At 41.1% G+C, this 21211-nt stretch overlaps 1 protein-coding gene across 7 annotated transcripts in view; it reads right to left on the bottom strand.

The window, feature by feature from the left end:
- The window catches only part of ALDH7A1 (aldehyde dehydrogenase 7 family member A1), a 96548-nt gene that overhangs the window by 62753 nt on the left and 12584 nt on the right, over positions 1-21211 (bottom strand). For all 7 annotated transcript variants that reach the window (XR_006059906.2, XR_009600669.1, XR_009600670.1 and 4 more), the window contains exons 6-15: positions 19963-20095; positions 17910-17954; positions 14511-14588; positions 12571-12668; positions 10022-10063; positions 8054-8148; positions 4864-4948; positions 3784-3890; positions 1343-1459; positions 13-110 (exon numbers count right to left, since the gene is read on the bottom strand). Coding sequence is in view for 2 of the 7 variants with exons in the window: in XM_060415651.1 (XP_060271634.1) it covers positions 13-110; positions 1343-1459; positions 3784-3890; positions 4864-4948; positions 8054-8148; positions 10022-10063; positions 12571-12668; positions 14511-14588; positions 17910-17954; positions 19963-20095 (898 nt within the window). In the remaining 5 variants the exon portion in view is untranslated. The remainder of the gene's footprint in view (positions 1-12; positions 111-1342; positions 1460-3783; positions 3891-4863; positions 4949-8053; positions 8149-10021; positions 10064-12570; positions 12669-14510; positions 14589-17909; positions 17955-19962; positions 20096-21211) is intronic.

The raw sequence follows: 21211 nt of genomic DNA, 5'->3' as shown, positions 1-21211 counted from the left end.
ACAAAGTTATACCCAAGCCAGCGAAAGATTCTGCCCATATCCTTGGTAAAGATGCTACTTGAAAGTCCCTGTTTGACTTCATTGTTCCATGCAAAGACCTCATCTTCATTCTAAAAGGACAGACATTGGAAGCTGTTAGATGATACAGTGTCGGGTCCAATCACCAATGGTAAACTCATTCCATAAAATTTACCAGTGTAATCGTAGGGGAACTAAGGAGTCAACATCTTCCTAATACAGTGCTTTGTGGGATCTTCCCCTCAAATGAACTTTGAGAAAAACATATAAGGGGACTTGCTTGGCTGTCCAGTGGCTAAGACTCAGTGTTCCCAACACTGGGGATCTGGGTTCCATCCCTCATCAGGGAACTAGATCCCACATGCTGTGACTAAGAGTTTCCATGTGAAGACCCAGTACAGCCAAATAAATATAACACACACACACACACACACACACACACACACCACACACACAAGTACATTCTTCCATTCATGCCACTACATATAAGATCTATTATTTACTAAGCTCTTACTACATGCAACATAAACACACTGACCTGGGCATTGAACATACATTTATATAGTTAATTCTCAGCCAATGACATAGGCTCAATGTTATCCCAAATTCACAGATTAGGCAAGAGGGGCTAAATTATATGCTCAGGAACTCAAACATGTAGACACACGACAAAACATGAAACTACAATTTATAGTCACATTATGTGGAACAATAATAGACAATTTAAAGCAAGATTTTAATTCATGCCATCACATAATTGCAACAAGGTATGTCTCATTACCCTTTAACTGTTACTCATAGTAGCCAAGCCTCAATTCAGTCTCTAAGCTTCTGCTGGCAGAGTAGGGTCTGTTGCACATGAGGAAGGAGACCCTCTAGATACCTATGTCTGCTGAAACCTCTGGCAGCCTGTCCTCTGATACAGGTTGTAACTGTATGTTTATATCTTCTCATTTTGTCCATTGATATTGAACACTCAGACTATCAAACTACCTGGTCCCTTCTGTGCACAAGATGACTGCATAGCATACACAGCTCAAAATCAGGTGATACAGACAATGTGGGCCACATTCTCCATTAACTTCAACATTGGCCCTTGGCTTGTCTCAATTCCCCTGGCATCTAGCTTAACATGTTTTATTGTTTAAAGTGTTCGGATCATCGTATTTTGTCCTTAACTTTCAAATCTCTACTAATCACCGTCATTTTATAAAACCTCCCCAAAAGGCTGAGTGAAATTTAATATGTCTTTATTTTCTCCTGGTCTTCTCATTAATGTTTCAACATTAAACTAGAGGAAAGAGAGAAGGAATCCACATTTTACCTTGAATTTAAAGACATAAAGAATCGGGGCAAAAGTCTCTGTGTGTACAATGGATGCGTCATGCTCAAGACCTGTCACGATTGTCGGTTCTACGTAATTTCCAGGGCGATCCATAACCTGCAGCAGAGAACGGAAATAAAACCAAGAATATTTGTTTTTGGTTCTTCGGTTCAGCAGATACCATCTTCGCCTGTACTTTAAGGTGTTTTTTTTGACATGGGCCATGTTTAAAGTCTTTACTCAATCTGCCACATTATTGCTTCTGTTCTATGTTTTGATTTTTTTGGCGGGGCATGTGGGATATCAGCTCCCCAACCAGGGAGCGAACCCACACCCCCTGCATTGGAATGCGAAGTCGTAACCACTGGACTGCCAGGAAGTCCCATGCCTATACTTTTGGGGAAAAAAAAATATATCATTTATAAGTGAATTATTTCTCTAAAATAAATTCCCATCATGAATGAAAATTTCTCTGCCACCTATTGGTTCTAATTTAGTTGGTCAGAAAAAGAAAAGAAAAAAAGGGTCAAGGACAGAGAGCAGGGCTATGCATCATGACCAAGTTACAGTGAAAAAATGCAGCTACAGGTGGCTATTTTTAACTCCACATAATTTTTAAAGAGGTAATCTATATCCATCCTGTTACAACGCACCCCATCCCGCACCGCTTCCCCAGTTCTTACATTGAAGCCTTAAACCTCACCTTCTCCACTATGACTAAATTTGAAGACAGGACCTGATCAAGGAGGCAAAGTTAAACAAGGTCATGTGGGTGAGGCCCTTATCAGATAGAACTAATTGCTCCTAAGAAGAGACACCCAGGACCTCCTCTCTCCAGGCAGACCATGTGAAGACACTGAGAGAAGGCGGCCACCTGCAAGCCTGAAGCCTCATCAGGAAGAACCAAACTTGCCAGCACCTCAGTTTTGGACTCAGCCTCCAGAACTGTGAGACAATAAACGTGTTGCTTAAGCCACCCAGTCTGTGATGCTGTGTTATGGCAGCCCTAGCAAATGAACACACAGTAACACAGAAACCTAAAGCTCCAAAAGGGCATACTGTAGACACACTCCTAACTAAGCTCCACATAACCAAATTACTAGTTCATCTCCACGTTAACGTCTATAAAATATTCTGATGCTGGCAGCACGCTGCTTGGCCAGCGGTCAGTTGTCCAGTGTGCCTATACAATTCTGCTCTCACCTTCTGAGCTGTATGTTTACCAAGAGTCACCTATATTTACTCCCGGTTCTGTATGCAGCAGCTCTATTTGTTACTGTAATCCTATACTGCATTGTGTAACAAGTAAATATTACCCAACGAGGAGAAAAAGTTACTTCTATAAAGTTCTATGCTTTAAAAAAAAAACCTCAAGGTAAATAAGTAACAAAAATACAAATATGCATACACATCTCTATCAGGTGAAATATAGGTGTGTCAATGTTAAGAGAAGGATTCTGCTCTCAGAGAGCTTTGCAAGAGACTCAGTTCACTGCGATTTTTAAAGAACTGAAACAACATTGTAGATAATAAATGATACTTATAGCTTATTCAAGGATGAAGACAAATTTCTATCCTACATGAAGAAAATGCCTTGGATCTCTATCTCAAGAATCAAACAAATAGAGTGTGAAATGAAATTCGTATTTTACAGCAAGACAAGAAAAATTTAACCATCAAAAGCTTTCTCTGCCCTACGGTTTCCTCTCTCCCCTCTACTGTGCATTGTGTATCTGTATTTGCGTCAACCAAACCTCCCCATAAGCAGAAATACCTGCTTAACCATGAAGAGCAAACATTCTCCTAGCACCAATAAGACACTTCCTAAAATATAACACTCCTTCATTATCTTGTAAGGAGCCACGATGACATTTCTCTAGACTGTGTAAACTATCATTTAATATACAGTCTAAAATACTTTTATAACTGCCTTGACTTCTAACAGGCAGAATGGTTCTCGAAACGTTCCAAGATACTGTTCCTGGGTTATAATCCTTAACTTGGCTCAAATAAAACTTTCCATTTCTTTCTTAAACCAACTAATTAATTTTCCATCGACAACAGTAATATGTGTCAAATTAAAATGCGTGTAGTGTGTATTTTTTTGATCCTCTGCCTTAAATGACTTAAAAATCAGGACTAAATGCGGATTTAAACTGTACTGAATACAGTCCTCCCCTGTACCATGAAAAAGAGGTCTTCATCCTCCTTCCATACAAATTGCCAGGCACTCAATTCAAAGATAACCTTGGCTCCGAGTTGTGTCTTTTCAGGAATGTTCCATGAGTGTTATACTGTCATTCTTTCAAATATGTACTTACTCCCCTGTCACAAAAGGAATGCAGAAAAGAAAGCTGGCAGTCAGGGACACTTCATCAATTTACCCAGAGCCTACTTGTGTGCAAAAGGAAAAGAAAGTCCTGATCTCAAGTGGTCATTACCTTGCCACCATAGACAACGGTGCCACCTTCCTTCTTTGCTTCTTCCACTGCTCCAAGAAACATGCTTACTGCCTGTTTGGTGTGGAGTGGCCCATAGAGAACGTTAGCTAGAGAGAAAAAAAGAATGCTCTTCATTTCACCCTAAAATACATCATTTTATTATTCTAACAGCTATCTCAATGAGCAGACCAGTCCCTTCATATATCACTTCGGCTTAGAGCAGGAGGTTTCAGCAACCTTTCTCTGCAGACAGCCAGACAGTTACTATTTAACGCTTTGTATGACACGTGGTCTCTGCCATGGCTATTCAACTACACCAATGCAGTGCAAAAGCAGCCACAGAAGATTTGCAGAAAAGCAGGTGTGACTGAGTCCTCATAAGCTTTCTACAGAGAAACATGGAGGGTCAAATCTAGGCAAAGAGCTATCAGTTCATCAGAGCACTGCAGTCAAAATATAGGCTCTGCTTCTTCATTACAGGGTGACGATTCTCTAAGAACTTCATAGGCCCAGCAGTTGTGAACAAGTTAAGGGTGCACAGGGGGTCAGGGCGGGCAACGAGGTAAGACCATGCAAGACTATAAACTTGCTAAAACAGGGCTCCAAAGGCATTGAAGTTTTAGTCCAAAAGCAATGAATGTGTCAGGCAAGAGAGTGAATTATCTGATTACATTTTTAAAACTGCCTTTGGTTATGCTGGAAGGCAGAAATGGAAGCAGAAAAGTCAGGTAGGTGCCTCTTGCCACCTTGCTTGAGGGAAGATGGTGGTAACTCCAAAGAGGGAAACGGAGAAGGAGCAGCTCCTCAAACTCACCCCACCTCAAGATCATTTCCCAAGCTCACCACCCCCGCCCCCCCCAGCTCACTTGAAACACTCAGATCCTAACTTGGAGCAGACTTGTCACCCCATCTGCCCAATAATAACCTGCTTCAGAGTCCCTTGGGCCTCTCGGAAAGGGAAAATAAATAAACAAATATATATATATATATATATATATATATATATGTGTGTAGAAAATCAGAAACTCTTATAACATCAGCAGTTAAAAAGAAAATCTCTAAAATCAACCAGATACTCACAGTCCCAAGGGTTCCCAACACGGATCTGTGCATAGGCCTTTTTAAGTCTATTGACAACTTCATCATGGATGCTTTCATGTAAGAACTAAATGAAGAAACATTCAAGGGATTAGGAAATATAAATGCACTATTAATAGTACATATAAATAGTATAAATAAATGCACAAAATTGCTAACATTGTACAATTTTCTTTTTTTCCTGCAGCCTTTTTCTTTTTTTGGCTGCATTATGAAGCTGTGGGATCTTAGTTCCCTTGCCAGGGATTGAACCCATGCCCTCAGCAGTGAAATCTCAGAGTCCTAACCACTAGACTGCCAGGAAATTATTCCAATTTTTCTTAATAGTACTGATTTATACAGGTGACCCTGGAACAACATGGGTTTGAACTGCTCAAGTCCCCCTGTATAAAAATATTTTTCTAGAATAAATGCTACAGGACTACATGGTTCACAGTTGGATGAAACAGAAGATTTTGTATAGAGAGGACCAATGATAAATCATATAGAGGTGTGTAATACTGGAGTGGATTTTTCTAAAGACTACTACTGTCCCTATAGAAATTAATTTGGGTTATGACCCAAATAGTATCCTGTAATATTTGACACTTAATAGAAAGCAGAGCTATGCATATTTGCTCCAGGATACAAAGGAAAAACAAAAGTTAACCAAATAAAAAAAAAGCTTGACATTTACATCATTTCATAGTTTGCCTTGTAATTCAGTTCAGTTCAGTTCAGTCGCTCAGTCGTGTCTAACTCTTTGCGACCCTGTGAATTGCAGCACGCCAGGCCTCCCTGTCCATCACCAACTCCCAGAGTTCACTCAGATTCACGTCCATCGACTCAGTGATGCCATCCAGCCATCTCATCCTCGGTCATCCCCTTCTCCTCCTACCCCCAATCCCTCCCAGCATCAGAGTCTTTTCCAATGAGTCAACTCTTCGCATGAGGTGGCCAAAGTACTGGAGTTTCAGCTTTAGCATCATTCTGTCCAAAGAAATCCCAGGGCTGATCTCCTTCAGAATGGACTGGTTGGATCTCCTTGCAGTCCAAGGGACTCTCAAGAGTCTTCTCCAACACCACAGTTCAAAAGCATCAATTCTTCGGCGCTCAGCTTTCTTCACAGTCCAACTCTCACATCCATACATGACCACTGGGAAAACCATAGCCTTGACTAGATGGATCTTTGTTGGCAAAGTAATGTCTCTGCTTTTCAATATGCTATCTAGGTTGGTCATAACTTTTCTTCCAAGTAGTAAGCGTCTTTTAATTTCAGGGCTGCAGTCACCATCTGCAGTGATTTTGGAGCCCCCAAAAATAAAGTCTGCCACTGTTTCCACTGTTTCCCCATCTATTTCCCATGAAGTGATGGGACCAGATCCCATGATTTTCGTTTTCTGAATGTTGAGCTTTAAGCCAACTTTTTCACTCTCCTCTTTCACTCTCATCAAGAGGCTTTTTAGTTCCTCTTCACTTTCTGCCATAAGGGTGGTGTCATCTGCATATCTGAGGTTATTGATATTTCTCCCGGCAATCTTGATTCCAGCTTCTGCTTCTTCCAGCCCTGCGTTTCTCATGATGTACTCTGCATATAAGTTAAATAAGCAGGGTGACAATATACAGCCTTGACATACTCCTTTTCCTGTTTGGAACCAGTCTGTTGTCCCATGTCCAATTCTAACTGTTGCTTCCTGACCTGCATACAGGTTTCTCAAGAGGCAGGTCAGGTGGTCTGGTATTCCCATCTCCTGAAGAATTTTCCACAGTTTATTGTGATCCACACAGTCATGTAATTAAAGACTATAATATTTTGGAGTATGACTGTTTCCTTCCAAGCTTTAATATAATAAATGCTTAAGGTGAACAAATTTAATAAATTGTAAATACTTTATGAAAATTGTAGCTTAAATGTTCTTGAGAACTTCAACTGAATAATGTAGAAACAAAGAAAAGATTGATATTCATTCACTGTAAAATATAGGAAAAGTGAAAATGAGAAGTCAGGACAAAAGTAAAGACTTAATTTCCCTATTATCTTATTCTAAAATTACACTAATCTTATAAAGAATTTGTTCACATTCATTGTGGGTGAGAGGAAAAACTCAAAGCTATGGCCACCTCAGAAGAGTTGATTCATTGGAAAAGATTCTGAATGCGATGGCTGGATGGCATCACCAACTCGATGGACATGAGTTTGGGTGAACTCCGGGAGTTGGTGATGGACAGGGAGGCCTGGCGTGCTGCGATCCATGGGGTCGCAAAGAGTCGGACACAACTGAGCAACTGAACTGAACTGAATTCCTCCATAATTCGATTTTTTTTTTTAACGACAGGAGGAAAACTCAACAATAATTGTTTTTAAAAAGGCAAATGTAGCCAAATTTTCTGCCTCATCAAAACTTGTTTGGCACAAGTTTTCAGTAGCATAAGTCATGAAAATCGAGGTTGTATCCCATAAAAATTCATTTTAAAATCCAGCCCAAAACTAAGGGTGGATATTAAACTTCCCAAGCCCCAAGCACTGACGGGAAACCCCTCTGATCATATTCACTTAATATTTATGTGCTCTATACACTATGTGAACAGACTTAAGACATTTCTCAAGAGAGAATACACATACATTCACTTTCCAGAAAATTATGTCACATCAAGTCAAATCCAAGACTTGACTTACAGGCCAAAATTTCTTTAATTTTTAAAATATTTTACTACTTAAAATGTCTTTATAAAAAAGCCAAAATTGTCTATCTAAAAGCAAAACAGTTTTGAATTTTGTTTGCTATGCTAAAAGCAAACAGTTTTGAAGTTTTCAAATGTTTTGTTGTTGTTGTTCAGGCTCTAAGTCCTGTCCGACTCTTTGCGACCCCATAGGGTGTTTAGGGTTGTTTTATACTCTAAGTGACATGGGACTCTGTCCACATTGTTAGGTGCAGGATTGAAAGCAGGTCGAATCTCCCAGGTCCAGCTCCAGGGAGGGCTGGACCACATCCAGCTTGGGGCAGAGCTGAGGCAGAGGCCCTGACTGACCAGCACAGTGTGCCACAAGCACAGAGCAGAGCAGGAGCGTCAACCACATTCAGAAACCGCAGGTTTCTAGTGGCGCTTCCATCACACTTCCTGAATGGTACAGTGTGTTAAAAAATGGCAATGGAAACACGGGACACCCTCACATGCCCACGCAGACACTCACCAGGCGCCTCGCCGTGGTACACCTCTGGCCGGCTGTCCCCACGGCTGCAAAGAGAGCTGAGGGGACGACTAAGCTGAGGTCCGCGTCCTCAAAAGCTTAGGGAAACAAAACACACCCATTAGTGTCGTGAAGTAGGCAGACAAGGTACTTGACACTAAGTGGTGGGAGACGATGCCTTTAGAAAGTACAGGAAGAGAACATCAGAACTATTTCTCTACGATGAGCAGGTTCACACTGCAGAGGCAACTTCTCTCCCAGGGAAAATGATAGGAGAATAGAGTGATGAGTTCATCCTCTGCTGATCTGTTTTATCTTTCACCTCTCGGGAGTTTCTGGTGCTGACTAAGCCTTGTCTGCACCCCAATGTGATCTCTTCTATAAGACACCGTTGTCTTTGTCAGTTTTACTTGCCCCCACCCTCAACCCCACGGCTGATTACAATGGCAGCTTCCCTGGGCCAGAGAGAGCCCATTGGGACCCTTCTGATTTATAACCACCAACAAACCAAGCTCTCTAACAATATCTACACCCTCACCTGCCATCAGTCCGTTCCCTTAAATGCCACTTGTTCCCCCCTCTATAGAAGTTTTTTCAAATCTCTCAAATCCCTCGGGACCTTTACTCCCACACCAGACGACCGCATCCTGCACTTGGTGAAAAGTCTTGGAGTGATAAGCCCTGTGCTGCTTCCTCTGCATCTGAAGAGATCAACACAAAATGACCTCCAGATTCCTCTCCCCTTTTGCCTATATTCCTTCCTCCTACTTTTCTGCCCTCTGAAGAAAAACGAGCCTCGTCTTTATAAGATTAACCCTTCCGGTGATACACTGTATTACTTATAACTCGTTACTTTCCACCCCTTCCATAAACTTACAGTCCCAACTGCCTTTTACATCCTCAATTTTCCCCTGCCCAGCCTAACAGCATTCTCAGACTAATGTGATGGTTAAGAAGGTAGTTTGTACAACCAAACAGACCAAAGTTCTTATCCATCCCCATCCCTTTTTAGTTGTGTTATTTTTACCTTTTTAAGCCTCAGTTTCCTCATCCATGAAATGGAATACTATTATCTGGGGTACTAATGGACAATAGGAAGGAGTTTTAGAAAGAGAGCTGTGCTCTGGGGTCTGATTGCCAAGATACAAATGCTGACTCTGTCACTTCAGGCACATATCATTTTAAGCCTCAGTGTAACCTTCAAATGAGATTAATAAAGGTATCTGCCTCACGGGACTACTGTGGGGATTAAATGACATATGGCATATGAAACAGCTTATCAAAGAACTTGTCAAATGCCAAGTGATCAATAAACATTAACTGTATTTTTTAATCAGCTCTCTTTACAAGATTAGAAGTTCATCCAGAACAAATCCTTCGTCATACACTTTTCTATCCCTGGTGTCCCCCACAAACACAAAAGCATTAAACACGATAACGACAGCAATGTACAATTAGGAAGTTTTTTATCATAAAATTCATGATTCTATGAAGTCTCAACCAGCTGATATTCATTATATTATCCAGAAGTTACGCTGGTGGACTATTTCCTTTTGTGTCAAACAAGTGAAAAAGAGAATTAAATAATCTCTAAGACTATAGCTAAATGATAAAATACCTCAAGGAAGTGTTCCTTCCCAATGTAAAAGCACTCAATATTCCACTGATGACAAGCTAGTATTTCTGGAAACAGATCATATACGAGTGACTTATTTATTCTAGAGAAACATGTGGCCAGTTAAAAAAAAAATAGGAGAACAAGAAACATGCCACATCAGAAAGTCTCATACACAGGTTCTAAGCCCCAGGTAACATTTTCCAAACACGAACACACTGTGTTCTGTCTCATAAGGAATAGTTCCCACGCACGGGAGTTAGATCTCAAACAACACAGAACAGATGAATTCTACACATTCAGGATGACTACTGAAGACATGTCAACCAGAAAACAAACAAAAAAGGCAACCTTACCTATAATGGCATTGTTTCCTCCAAGTTCTAATAAACTTCTCCCTTTAAAAATATATAAACAGAAATTCATGCCTATTTCAGTTGATTGCACACACCTGCAAACCACAGCCTATCCCATTAGTTTTACTTTCAGATTTAAAATATAGCATAAGCATAAACCAGCTGTACCTTAAGGAAAAGAAAAAAGAACGAGCATTGCGTTAATGTCAAGATGACCGATTTCAGTAACTGTATGATGGTTATATGACAGAAAGGCCTTGTTCTTAGGAAATACACAAACATATCTAAAGGAGTACAATGTCTTCAACTTTCTCAAAAGGTTCAAAAACAATATACTCTCACAATATGTATGTGTTTCTGTGTGTGTATGTGTGTGTGTGCTGCTGAAGAGAAAGCGATTTTAAAAATGGGGCAAGTGATTGGTAAAACTTATTAATGAGTATATGGGATTCTTTGTGTTAGTCTTGGAATTTCTCTAAGCTTGAAATTATATCCCCTTAAACTCGAAACAGTTAGTGTAAAATGGTACAGTCACCGAGGAAAATTATATGACAATTTCCCAAGAACTTAAGCACAGTACTACCATAAGATCTAACAATTCCACCTCTGGGTACTTAACCATAAGAAGTAAACAGGGGCCTCAGTAGTATTTGCAATAGCAACTTTCACAATAGCTAAAACGTAGAATCAACCCTAGTATCTACAGAGAAACGCACAGATAAATAAACAGGGCTATATCCATACTTGGAATATTACTCAGTCTTAAAAGGGAAGTTCTGACACACGCTACAACATGGATAAACCTTGAAGATACTACGCTAAGCGAAATAACTGGACACAGAAAGACGTCTACTGTATGATTCTACTTATAAGAAGTTCTTAGAATAATCAAGTCTGAGACAGAAAACAGAATGCTTGTTCCCAAAGGCTAGGAGAAGGAAGAAATGCCGAACTGGTTTTTAATGGGTAGAGGTGGGAAGACAAAAAAAGTTCTGGAAATGGATGATGGTGACAGTTTCACAATAATATAAGTGCAAATGTATTAATGCAACTGAACTGTACAGTTAAAAAATATATATATATAAACCAAATGTTTATATATATATATATACACACACACACATATATATTATCACAATAAAAAAGTTTAAAAATTATGTGCTCATTGTAGAAAATTATTTGGGAAAAAAAAGGCAAAAAAGAATCAAATAAGCCAAAGGCACGGCACAAGTTACCATGAAATCTCTCCTCATAATTTGATACAGTGCCTTCCAATCTCTTTCCTATACATCTATATCCAGTGGAGATCATAATAATCAATTTCACTTTATTTCCTCAATAAAAACCTATCAGTTCAGTTTTTCTCTAAATTATTAAGAGCTATATTTTTAAAAACATCCCAATATAGCATCCCATCACCATGATACAAGCCACCTTTTGTTTAAGAACTTCTCTAGTGTTGCATATATTGGCTGTTGATTACCTACCTCTCGATCATCTACTTAGGTCAGGGGCAAAGGGTGTCAATATTACAGCTCCTGATACACACTGCCAACTTACATTCCAGGAAGGAATACAGGAGGTTATGTACACCATTCTCATTTCACACTCCTGAGCACTGAGATTTGAGATCCGTTTGCCTCAACTTAGAGCTGTGTTTACTACTGACCTTTTAAATATAGTTATTTTTTTCTTAACTGCACTTCAAAATCAGCTTCTATGTAAGTCACTTTTATCTCCCTGTGCCACTGGCAGCATGTGTGACTACAGGAGAGTATGTTCTCACCTCCACTACTCTGAAACAGTTAAGCATCAGATGGATTTTTATTTTTAAAGGAACTTTTTTTTTTTGGCTTCTTGGGTCTTCCTTGCTGCATGGGCTTTTCTCTAGTTAGACTGAGGGGCTGCTCTCTAGTGTGGGCTTCTCATTGAGGTGGCTTCTTTTGTTGCAGAGCATGGGGCTCTTGGGCCTGTAGGCTTCAGTAGTTGTGGCTTCTGGGCTCAACAGCACCAGCTCAACAGCTGCGCACAGCTTAGCTGCTTCAAGGCATGTAGGATCTTCCTGGATCAAGGATCAAACCCATGTCACCTGCAGTGCCAGGTAGATTCTTTACCACTGAGCCACCAGGGGCGCCTAAGCATCAAGCGGATATTAAATTACATGGGGATGGGGCTGTTATTACCAAAGCCACTGCGAGCTACATCATAAATCAGAGAAGAACAGACACAAGTCTTCCATACCGCATTCAGTCTAGGTCCTGCACTCTGAATGGTCCTGTTTAAATCGCGAGTTTTCGTTTTTTACTCGCTAAACTGGTCTGTTACAGATTAATAAACACATTTGATATGATTCTAATACAGTCAGTTGGGGAGGGAATGACATCCTTTTCCAAATTATGGTATCATATCTGCTGTTAATATTAACCCACTGTTAACTGTATCTTTTCTTTTACTCGGACAGTCAAATAATCCATGGAAAAAACCCAATCTTTAGATTGCACATCCATAGTTGAGGGTATTAAAATGTTCATTATAAAGCCAACACTTACCAAACCTCTCCTGTACCATGAGCGCCACCTGTTTTCCCACCTGAGTGCTCCCGGTGAAGGACAGCAGGTCCACCCGCTCATCCTTGGCCATTGCTGTGCTGCAGGGGAACAGACACGGTCACCCAAGCAGAGAAACCCAGCAATGGTGGCATCTGACAGTGCCTAACCCATTCTGGGAGCTCTCCATAAACAGAAATCACCTCAAGGATGTTGTTAAGGAAGATATTCCTTCTTGTACTGATGGGTGACTGGACATTTCAACTGGACCATTTCCTTGATGAGCATCTCAGTTATTTTTAAGTCTCTTAAAACTGATTCTTTCAAGAATTAAAAGTTTAGGGACTTCCCTGGTGGTCCAGCGGTTAAGCCTCCATGCTCCCAATGCAGGGTGCACGGGTTCAGTCCCGGGTCAGGGAACTGAGATCCCACATGCTGCATGGCTTGACTAAAAACAAATAAACTCTTCAAAAATAAAATAATTAAAAAATATTTTTGAAAAAGAATTAAAAGTGCAAAGACTGTAAGGAAATATCCTAATTATGCCTCATGGAAGCAGACTTAGAAAGTCTGTGCTAGGATTTCCAGTTTCTAAGGAAGGTAGACCAGACACTGTCAATCTGAACCTCCTTGCTTATAGCTCAGTGCTTCAAAGGGTGTGGTGTGTGCCAAGCAAGACAGATACAGATTCAGACCAATGCAGGGCTGGAAATGCTGATGACACTGTGCATGTGGGCTTTCCCAGGTCAGTCCAGCACACATGGGCACTGACACTCAAGGGGGTTGCTGCTTAAAGCCCTCTTGCACACACTACTGTTATCATCTAAGCTATACCAAGGCCAACTTGAAGGACTGCACGTCCTAAGTATAAGAACAGAGTGGGTCAAAGGATAGACATGTTTTAAATGTCATGTTTTAAATGACATTTAGATAATACTTCACTATATGCACTCTTTATATGGCAGTTGTATTTTCTAAATAAAATTTCTAAAATGTTCTCACTTATCTTTAAAAAAAAGTCTTTACTACTCCTTTTTGAGACTACCCATTAAGTACAATAGATGGAGACAAGAGTAAGACTTTCACCATACCAGTAAGGGCTCTAAGACCTGACTCCTAGGAAACGTCACCTCATAGAAAGTCCAGGCCAGTAGAACCAGCTTTTACTATGGTTTAGAGAAAGTGTAGTCTGTTCCAGCTGAAAAAGGAGGTTGTGACATTCTGCCAAGTGAAAGAAGCCAAACACAAAGGCAACATGTTGTATGATTCCATTTATAAGAAATATCCCAGACAGGCAAATACAGAGACAGGAAGTAGAAGAGGGGTTGCCGGGGGAAGAGGGAGGGGAAGTGACTGCTATGTGTATCAGGCTCTTTTGAGGGGAGGGTAACAAAGATGTTCTGGAATAAGGTAATGAGGATGGCTGTACAACACTGTGACTATACTAAAAACCACTGAACTGTACATTTTTAAAGAGAGAACTTTATGGTATGTGAATTACATGGCAACTTTTGAAAAACAATACATCAGAAGTTGGGTCTCCAGGGTTCCCTTCTTTGGTCACGGAGGAACCCAGAGGATAGGCTGCGTGTCCTCGGTGCGGAGTGAGACAGCAGAGCACCCCTCCACAGCTCTGCTTTCTAAGTGAGCACATTGATAAATCAAGCGCCAGGAAACCACAGGCTGCACGCTGGCACAGTAATGCGTAACACAAACACCTTACAAGAGCATCTCTGGGCAACGAAAAAGACAGTTCTCACTCACTCTCCAACAACAGCTACATATTAATGAAGTAAAGCCCAGTGAGATCTGTAACAGTAAAGATTTCAAAACACCACTCTCACCTCCTCCACTATATTGGGTTTTGAAATTCTAGTAAAGATGATTCTAGGTGATCATCCCAGGTCCTTCAGCAGAAAGACACTCTGGGCCTGCTGACTTACCCGACATCTGCTCCACCACAAGTCAAGGAACAAATTGCACCAGGCAGCTTGTTGTCCTCCAGAACTTTGGCTATTATCCTAGAAAAGAGAAGGCGATGCTAAGGAAGGGACTGATTTGATTTCTTACCAAATTTTGAAAATTAATAAATTCCAACCATTCGACTTTCCTTTTTCAACTTTCTCTCCCATCCCTCAAATATCTAGGCCTAGATTTCTCCTCACATACTAGAGGAGGTTTTCAAACACTTGAAAGCAGAACTTTTTTTTTTTTCCCCTAAAAGAAACTTCAGAATAAGACAGGAAAAATACATAAAAGACCTAAAGCATTGGTCAGGAAGTTCAAGTGATCACTGTTCTCAAATATTTTCTGCCCAACTAAGAAGACATCCAGTTCAAAGTGGGAAACTGATTGCAGGGCTTTTGGGGGGCAGGTGGGGGAGCCCTTTCTCATCACAAATCCATTAAAATAATGTTAAAGAAATAAAAAGGGCTATATGGAATAAAACCCAGAAAGATGAAGAAAATGAAGGATAGTGTCCATTTGCCATGAGAGGTTTTGCCACATCTCTTCCAACCAGAGCCAGCTAGAGAAATGGTAAAGGATGAGATGGGAAAAAGGTTCCCCAAACCAAGAGGGGATGTGGAGGAAACAGCAGAGGGCGCAGGACCTGCCTGCAGAACCCCAAAGAAGTTCAGGACGAGTGTCTACTGGCTTCCCACAAACCTCTTAGGAAACAGCGCCCCACCCACCAGACTAAAGTAAGGTGGACAAGCACAGTCCTTTCTTAAGTCTATGCTTACAACTTAGGCTGTTAGAGTCTAAATGAGAAACATGGCTCAACGCTATTTAAATCTGATTTTAAGTTGTAAAATATAGCTCCAGTAATTCTAATTTCTCTGAAACAGGGTTCTTTCGTTGATTTGGAGCTTCCTGGGGAGTAGGTGCCTCAATGGGGCAAAAATTCTTTTGATCCATCACCCCAAGCTACTGGCTACTTTCTCCCTGATATTTCATAAAGATTTAAATCCTATACCCACTTCCATAAATACCCAATGGTATGATACCATTATCATACCCAAGTAAATTCTCCAATTGGCCCCCAAAATGTCCTTTACAGCTGTTTTCTTTCCTCCACCCATCAAGGGTCACAGACTGTAGCTGTCATGTCTGAGACTAAGGATCAGGTTGTATAATTCTCTCCAGGGACTCAGGGTGTATCTACCGTCTGCGCAAGCAGCTGATTGCAAATGAAGGGTAGGCATTTTGCTTTGCACCTGTAGGTAAAAGTTAATCAAACCCTCTTTCCCTAATTCATGAGAATCTGACCTTGGGTTAACTCTTGTTTTGTTCCTCAGCTTACCTGATAAATGCCAATGTCAACAATGCTATCTAGACAACATGGCTCATGGTAAAAGCAACCCCTGGCTAATCACCCCCATCTAAACTGGAATAATGACCCAAGAACTGTGACTGGAGCCTCATGCTTCTGCTCTTCTCTGAGGGCAGTGGCTTCCGTAACTACATGCCCGTTGTGAGTGGCTGAAAGTCATGCATACAAGAATTGCTACAAGACTGTCTGGTTTCTGCGGGGCATTGAGCTTCTAAGCCAAGGTAACCCCTGTCCAGTGTAGATCACAACTCCTTTGCCCCAAATAAACTGCTCAAAAAACAACGAATGAAGAGAAGTGACTGTACCTGATGCTATCCTACCAGAAACTATGTTCCTGTCCTATATCTTTCTGGACAGGTACAATACGTAGTCATCTTACGAGTCTGAACAGCAGCTAAATTAAAAAACTCCCAGTGGAAAAATATAAAAATAAAAACTCCCAGTGGATGGTATGATACCTTTGGTTAACTCCAGCACAATATATCATCATTTAACTTACTGTCTTCTATCACAAAAATCAGATGATATTCTCAATCATCTAAAAAAAAAAAAATCAGCCATATTCCTATGTGAACACCTCAAACCTTTCGAAGGTTTAACCAAGTATTTAAAAGCACAAAGAATAACTCTATGCTTTAGAATAACAAAACAATAACTGAAAACATCAAAATAATAATTTATTCAGCTATTTTATAACAACTGGCAAGTCAGTTCACCATGTTCATATTAACTGTTTGCTTGTTTTTTTAAGGATTATTTTTTTAAATTGCCTAGGGGAATCTCACCATTTTTATGTTTTGTATAGGGGTTCTTTTTCATATTTAATTTGAACCCTTACCTTGAAAGATATTTGTTTCCTCAATATCACACATTCCTTTTAATATTGACACACACTACTCTCTTAGCCGACTTTTTGCTTCCTAAGCCAGTGTTTCTAAATGATCTTCTAACATTCAATTCAGTTCAGTTGCTCAGTCGTGTCCAACTCTTCGTGACCCCATGAATCACAGCATGCCAGGCCTCCCTGTCCATCACCAACTCCCAGAGTTCACTCAGATTCATGTCTATCGAGTCAGTGATGCCATCCAGCCATCTCATCCTCTGTCGTCCCCTTCTCCTCCTGCCCCCAATCCCTCCCAGCATCAAAGTCTTTTCCAATGAGTCAACTCTTCGCATGAGGTGGCCAAAGTACTCGAGTTTCAGCTTTAGCATCATTCCTTCCGAAGAAATCCCAGGGCTGATCTCTTTCAGAATGGACTGGTTGGATCTCCTTGCAGTCCAACATTAAGGACCCTCTTATGAACAGACTCCATCACAAGCTCTCTGCCAATAATTCTTAAATCAGAGAATGCAGGCCAGGCAAACAATGCATCATCAAAGGCCCATCATCACCCTACACAGGCAGCCATTCTCCTCTATACGTTCTCTAGTTCTGGAATGATAAATTAGTAACACTGATTTATGACTTAACTAGTGTTATCACGTTTCCAAAGAGGAATAAATAAAACAGTAATTTTTAACCAAAAGATGAAATACATTTTAGACAGTGTCAGAAGAATCAGTTGAATAGTTTAACCCTTTCTTTGTTTTGCTAAGGTCTATTAAACAAGAACAATAAAAGTATGGGCCTGAGTAGAAATGAAGACCATTAGCATGCTGCATAGTTACAGCATATAGCCCCTAAATTGCAAGACTATTTCCTCTCCACTGGATTTGTTTTTATTTTGCAAATGACCAAAAAAAAAAAAAAAAAAAGTTTTAAGAGTTCAAGTTCAACATTTATATCAGTATCTGGCATGTTTCCCACGACTTAAATGCCATGGCCCTGAAAAGGATCTGTAAACTACACAATGATATAAAAATGTTATCACAATCAAAGAACAGAGTTTATCCAGATTCTATGCTAAAATAAATATGACACTTTCATGTCAGATTAAAAATTCAGTGCTATCAATCACCCTTTTACGATTCCCCTAGACCCAGGAAAAAGAAAGCCACACATACTTACTTTGTGACAGCTACACTAATGAGGGAAGTTGTAGGAGCTCCTTTCCTTGTAACAGTAAAAAATAAAAACAAAAAAAGTCAGCTTAATTTGGTGAAAACCATAAATACCTTTTATTTGTAAGCAGAAGCAACAGTCTTTGTGAGGAAAAGTTCTAAGTAAATAACAGAGCCTAATAACTGAAAGAGAAATCAGTCCTTCACTTTGGTGCCTCTGGAGCCCAAGGGACTATAATACTTTCCTAAGTATAAAAATGGCCCTGAGCAGTTCTGAACCTGCTTGCTGCACTGACCACAGGAACTTTACATTAACCCATCTATTGTGCAAACTGAGTAAAACAGAGATCAGTCAACGTGAACTTTCACTGGAAGACTCGGGGGCTTCGGAAAACCATACTGCTACCCTTTGGTAACATGATGACGAATCATTAATCCTTCCAACTATGCCTTGCTTATATAGTCTTTGAGTACCTTCAACTGAGAACAACAATAAGATCAGTACACAGTAGTGGGGCAGACACAAAATGGGCAAAGACAATTCTCCTGGTTCTCCTGATGTAAGCTGCTCCATTGAACATGAAAGCTAAAAGCAAGCAACTGTTTTGTCATCTATAAATATTGACATTTCCCCAGCTAACTTTTACTATCACATATTTTATAGCGATGTAACATTTAACACAGCAATGGGAAGACTGGCCAAGTGCCTCAGAATCTCTTGGGAATTCACTGTCAAATTTTTATTGAATTAAAAAAAAAAGAGTCGTGTTTCTAAAAGAAGGTTGTGACTTATCACAAGCTCTCTTTTCCCTCCTACTTGTTCATTCAGTTTTCTGCTTGTGAAATGTAGCATAATGAAGATTGTATCTGGTGTTCAGTTCAGCGTGTCCGACACTGCCACCCCATGGACTGCAGCATACCAGGGTTCCCTGTCCATCACCAACTGCTGGAGCTTCTCAGGGATTTGGCTCCCAGTTTCTGGCACACCCAGTATCAACAACCTTGGAACTGTCTGAATGACAGAAAGGCCTTTGTTATGCTACTGAGGTAACTAGTGCCCCTCCCCACAAGACAGCTTCAGGATGGGAGGTGGTGATGAGAAAGATCAATCATGGGGAGGGAAGGAAGAAGACTTGAGTTCAGTCACATGTACAATGATTTACTCAATCATGCCAATGTCATAAAAACCCCATAAAAATTCTGGACGCCAAAGCTCAGTGATGCCTTCTGGGTGTGAAAGTGATATGTCCTGAACTCACAGGGAGAGGGCAGGGATGCTGTGTTTGAAGCCCTTCTAAACCACGCCCTAAATACATCCTTTACAACAAAAGTGCAACCATTAAATACTGCACTTCCTTGAGTTCTGTGGGCCATTCTAATGAATTACTGAAACCAATGTATGTGCTGTGCTTAAAGTCACTCAGTCGTGTCCGACTCTTTGCGACACCACGGACTGTGGCCTGCCAGGTCCCCCTGTCCATGGGGATTCTCCAGGCAAGAATACTGGAGTGGGTTGCTATGCTCTCCTCCAGGGGATCTTCCCAACCCAGGGATCAAACCCAGGTCTCCCGCATTGGAGGCAGATTCTTTATCATCTGAGCCACCAGGGAAGCTCTACTGAAACCAGTGGTAACCTCCAAATCTGTAGACAGCCAGTGAGAACTGCAGATGTCCTGAGGACTGGGAACATTTGCAGCTAGCATCTTAAGGAGGAGGAGTCTTGTGGAAGACTGAGCCCCTAAACAGGTGGAGTCTGACACTGAGTCCAAGCAATTAATGTCTAAATTGAATTACACTATACTTGCCTGGGGTAGAGATAACTAGAAGGAAGAGGGTATAAGGTTGTGTCAAAAAGTTAAGTCAAAAAATATAAATTTTACTGATGGTAAAATATGTAAATAACTAAAACCCAGCATTTGACAACTAGCAGGTGTCACTTGCTATGTTAACGGAAATAGTAGAAAACATTTCAAAACATTTGCAATACTTTCAGTAGTACCTGAAAACGGAGACTTTTACCATCTAAATAGTGGATTTAAAAAAAAACAAACCGTTCTTACCAAAGGCAAGCGTTCCCACAGATCATGGCAATGGCGTTGTTCCAGCCATACACGGCCACAGGGAAGTTGAAAGCAGTGATGATTCCAACCAGGCCTACAGGATTCCACTGTTCAATGAGAGCATGGCCAGGTCCTGAGGACGAAGAAGGCATGCAACATGCTTAAACACATTAAGTTAATGCCTGTCGAGATCATAAAAACAAAGTCGGCAATCTTTCATTTTCAGAACAAAGATGCACCAGATCAGGTGGGGACTACAGATGCTTTGTACAGATCATCTTACACAGCTGGGGGACACTGGTACATTCGCCAGCATACAACGAATGCTGTTATTACCAGACTACCTTATAAACCATGAGGATATCCATTAAGCCTCTACTCCTCAAAGGAACTCTGTGGATCAGGGCAGTGCCAGTCCCATCTGGGAGACAAGGAAACTTCCGAGAGGAAACGAGACATGTCCTCGGTGATGTGATGGCCAAGGGCAGGGCACAACCACAACACAGGAGTCACGACTCTCCGGGCCATGCTCCTGACCGGGCCGGATGAGGCCCTCAGCTCACCTCTCCAAATTCAGGACAAGGTGACTCACGTACAGGGGGAAAGTAAGTTTTAACAATTACATAAACGTTGAAAGAACTAAGTGTACACATCTTTACATACACATAGGAAAACTGAAAATATAAATTAAAATAGTTGTCTCTTATAGACCAACTTAAGTCACCATAATGCCACAAGTTGTTGCCCAGTCACTCAGTTGTACCTGACTCTTTGCAACCCCAGGGACTGCAGCACCCCAGGCTTCCCTGTCCTTCACCATCTCCTGGAGTTTGCTCAAACTCATGTCCATTGAGTTGGTGCTGCCATCCAACCATCTCACCCCACAAGAGCCTTATTTAATCAAAGGCAGCTGAAGCAGTGAAGAACCAGAGCAAGGAGTGCGAAGGTTCATGAAACCTGGCTAAAAGCATTAGGAAGGCCGCACTCGCAACCATCTGCCTTTCTGGCCATGCTCAGCCTATCAGCAAGAACAGGGAACCCAGCACTTGTTCCACCTCACTCCCAGGCCCTCCCTTAGTCCGGGAACCCTATTCCCCCTGGAGGTGATGTGCTGGTACAGTCTCCTCCTCACAGAGCCTACCTCCTCCTCTCTGCCCCTCCCCTCCGTATCCTTCTCTCCAGGGAGACAGTATAGCTTTGAAGACATGACGGCCCCCACTTGCCACACTCTGGCAACCCCATCACTACC

This window comes from Ovis aries, chromosome 5, assembly GCF_016772045.2.
Source record: "Ovis aries strain OAR_USU_Benz2616 breed Rambouillet chromosome 5, ARS-UI_Ramb_v3.0, whole genome shotgun sequence".
Classification (NCBI taxonomy): Eukaryota; Metazoa; Chordata; class Mammalia; order Artiodactyla; family Bovidae; genus Ovis; species Ovis aries.
This window is presented reverse-complemented; position numbering and strand designations above follow the sequence as displayed.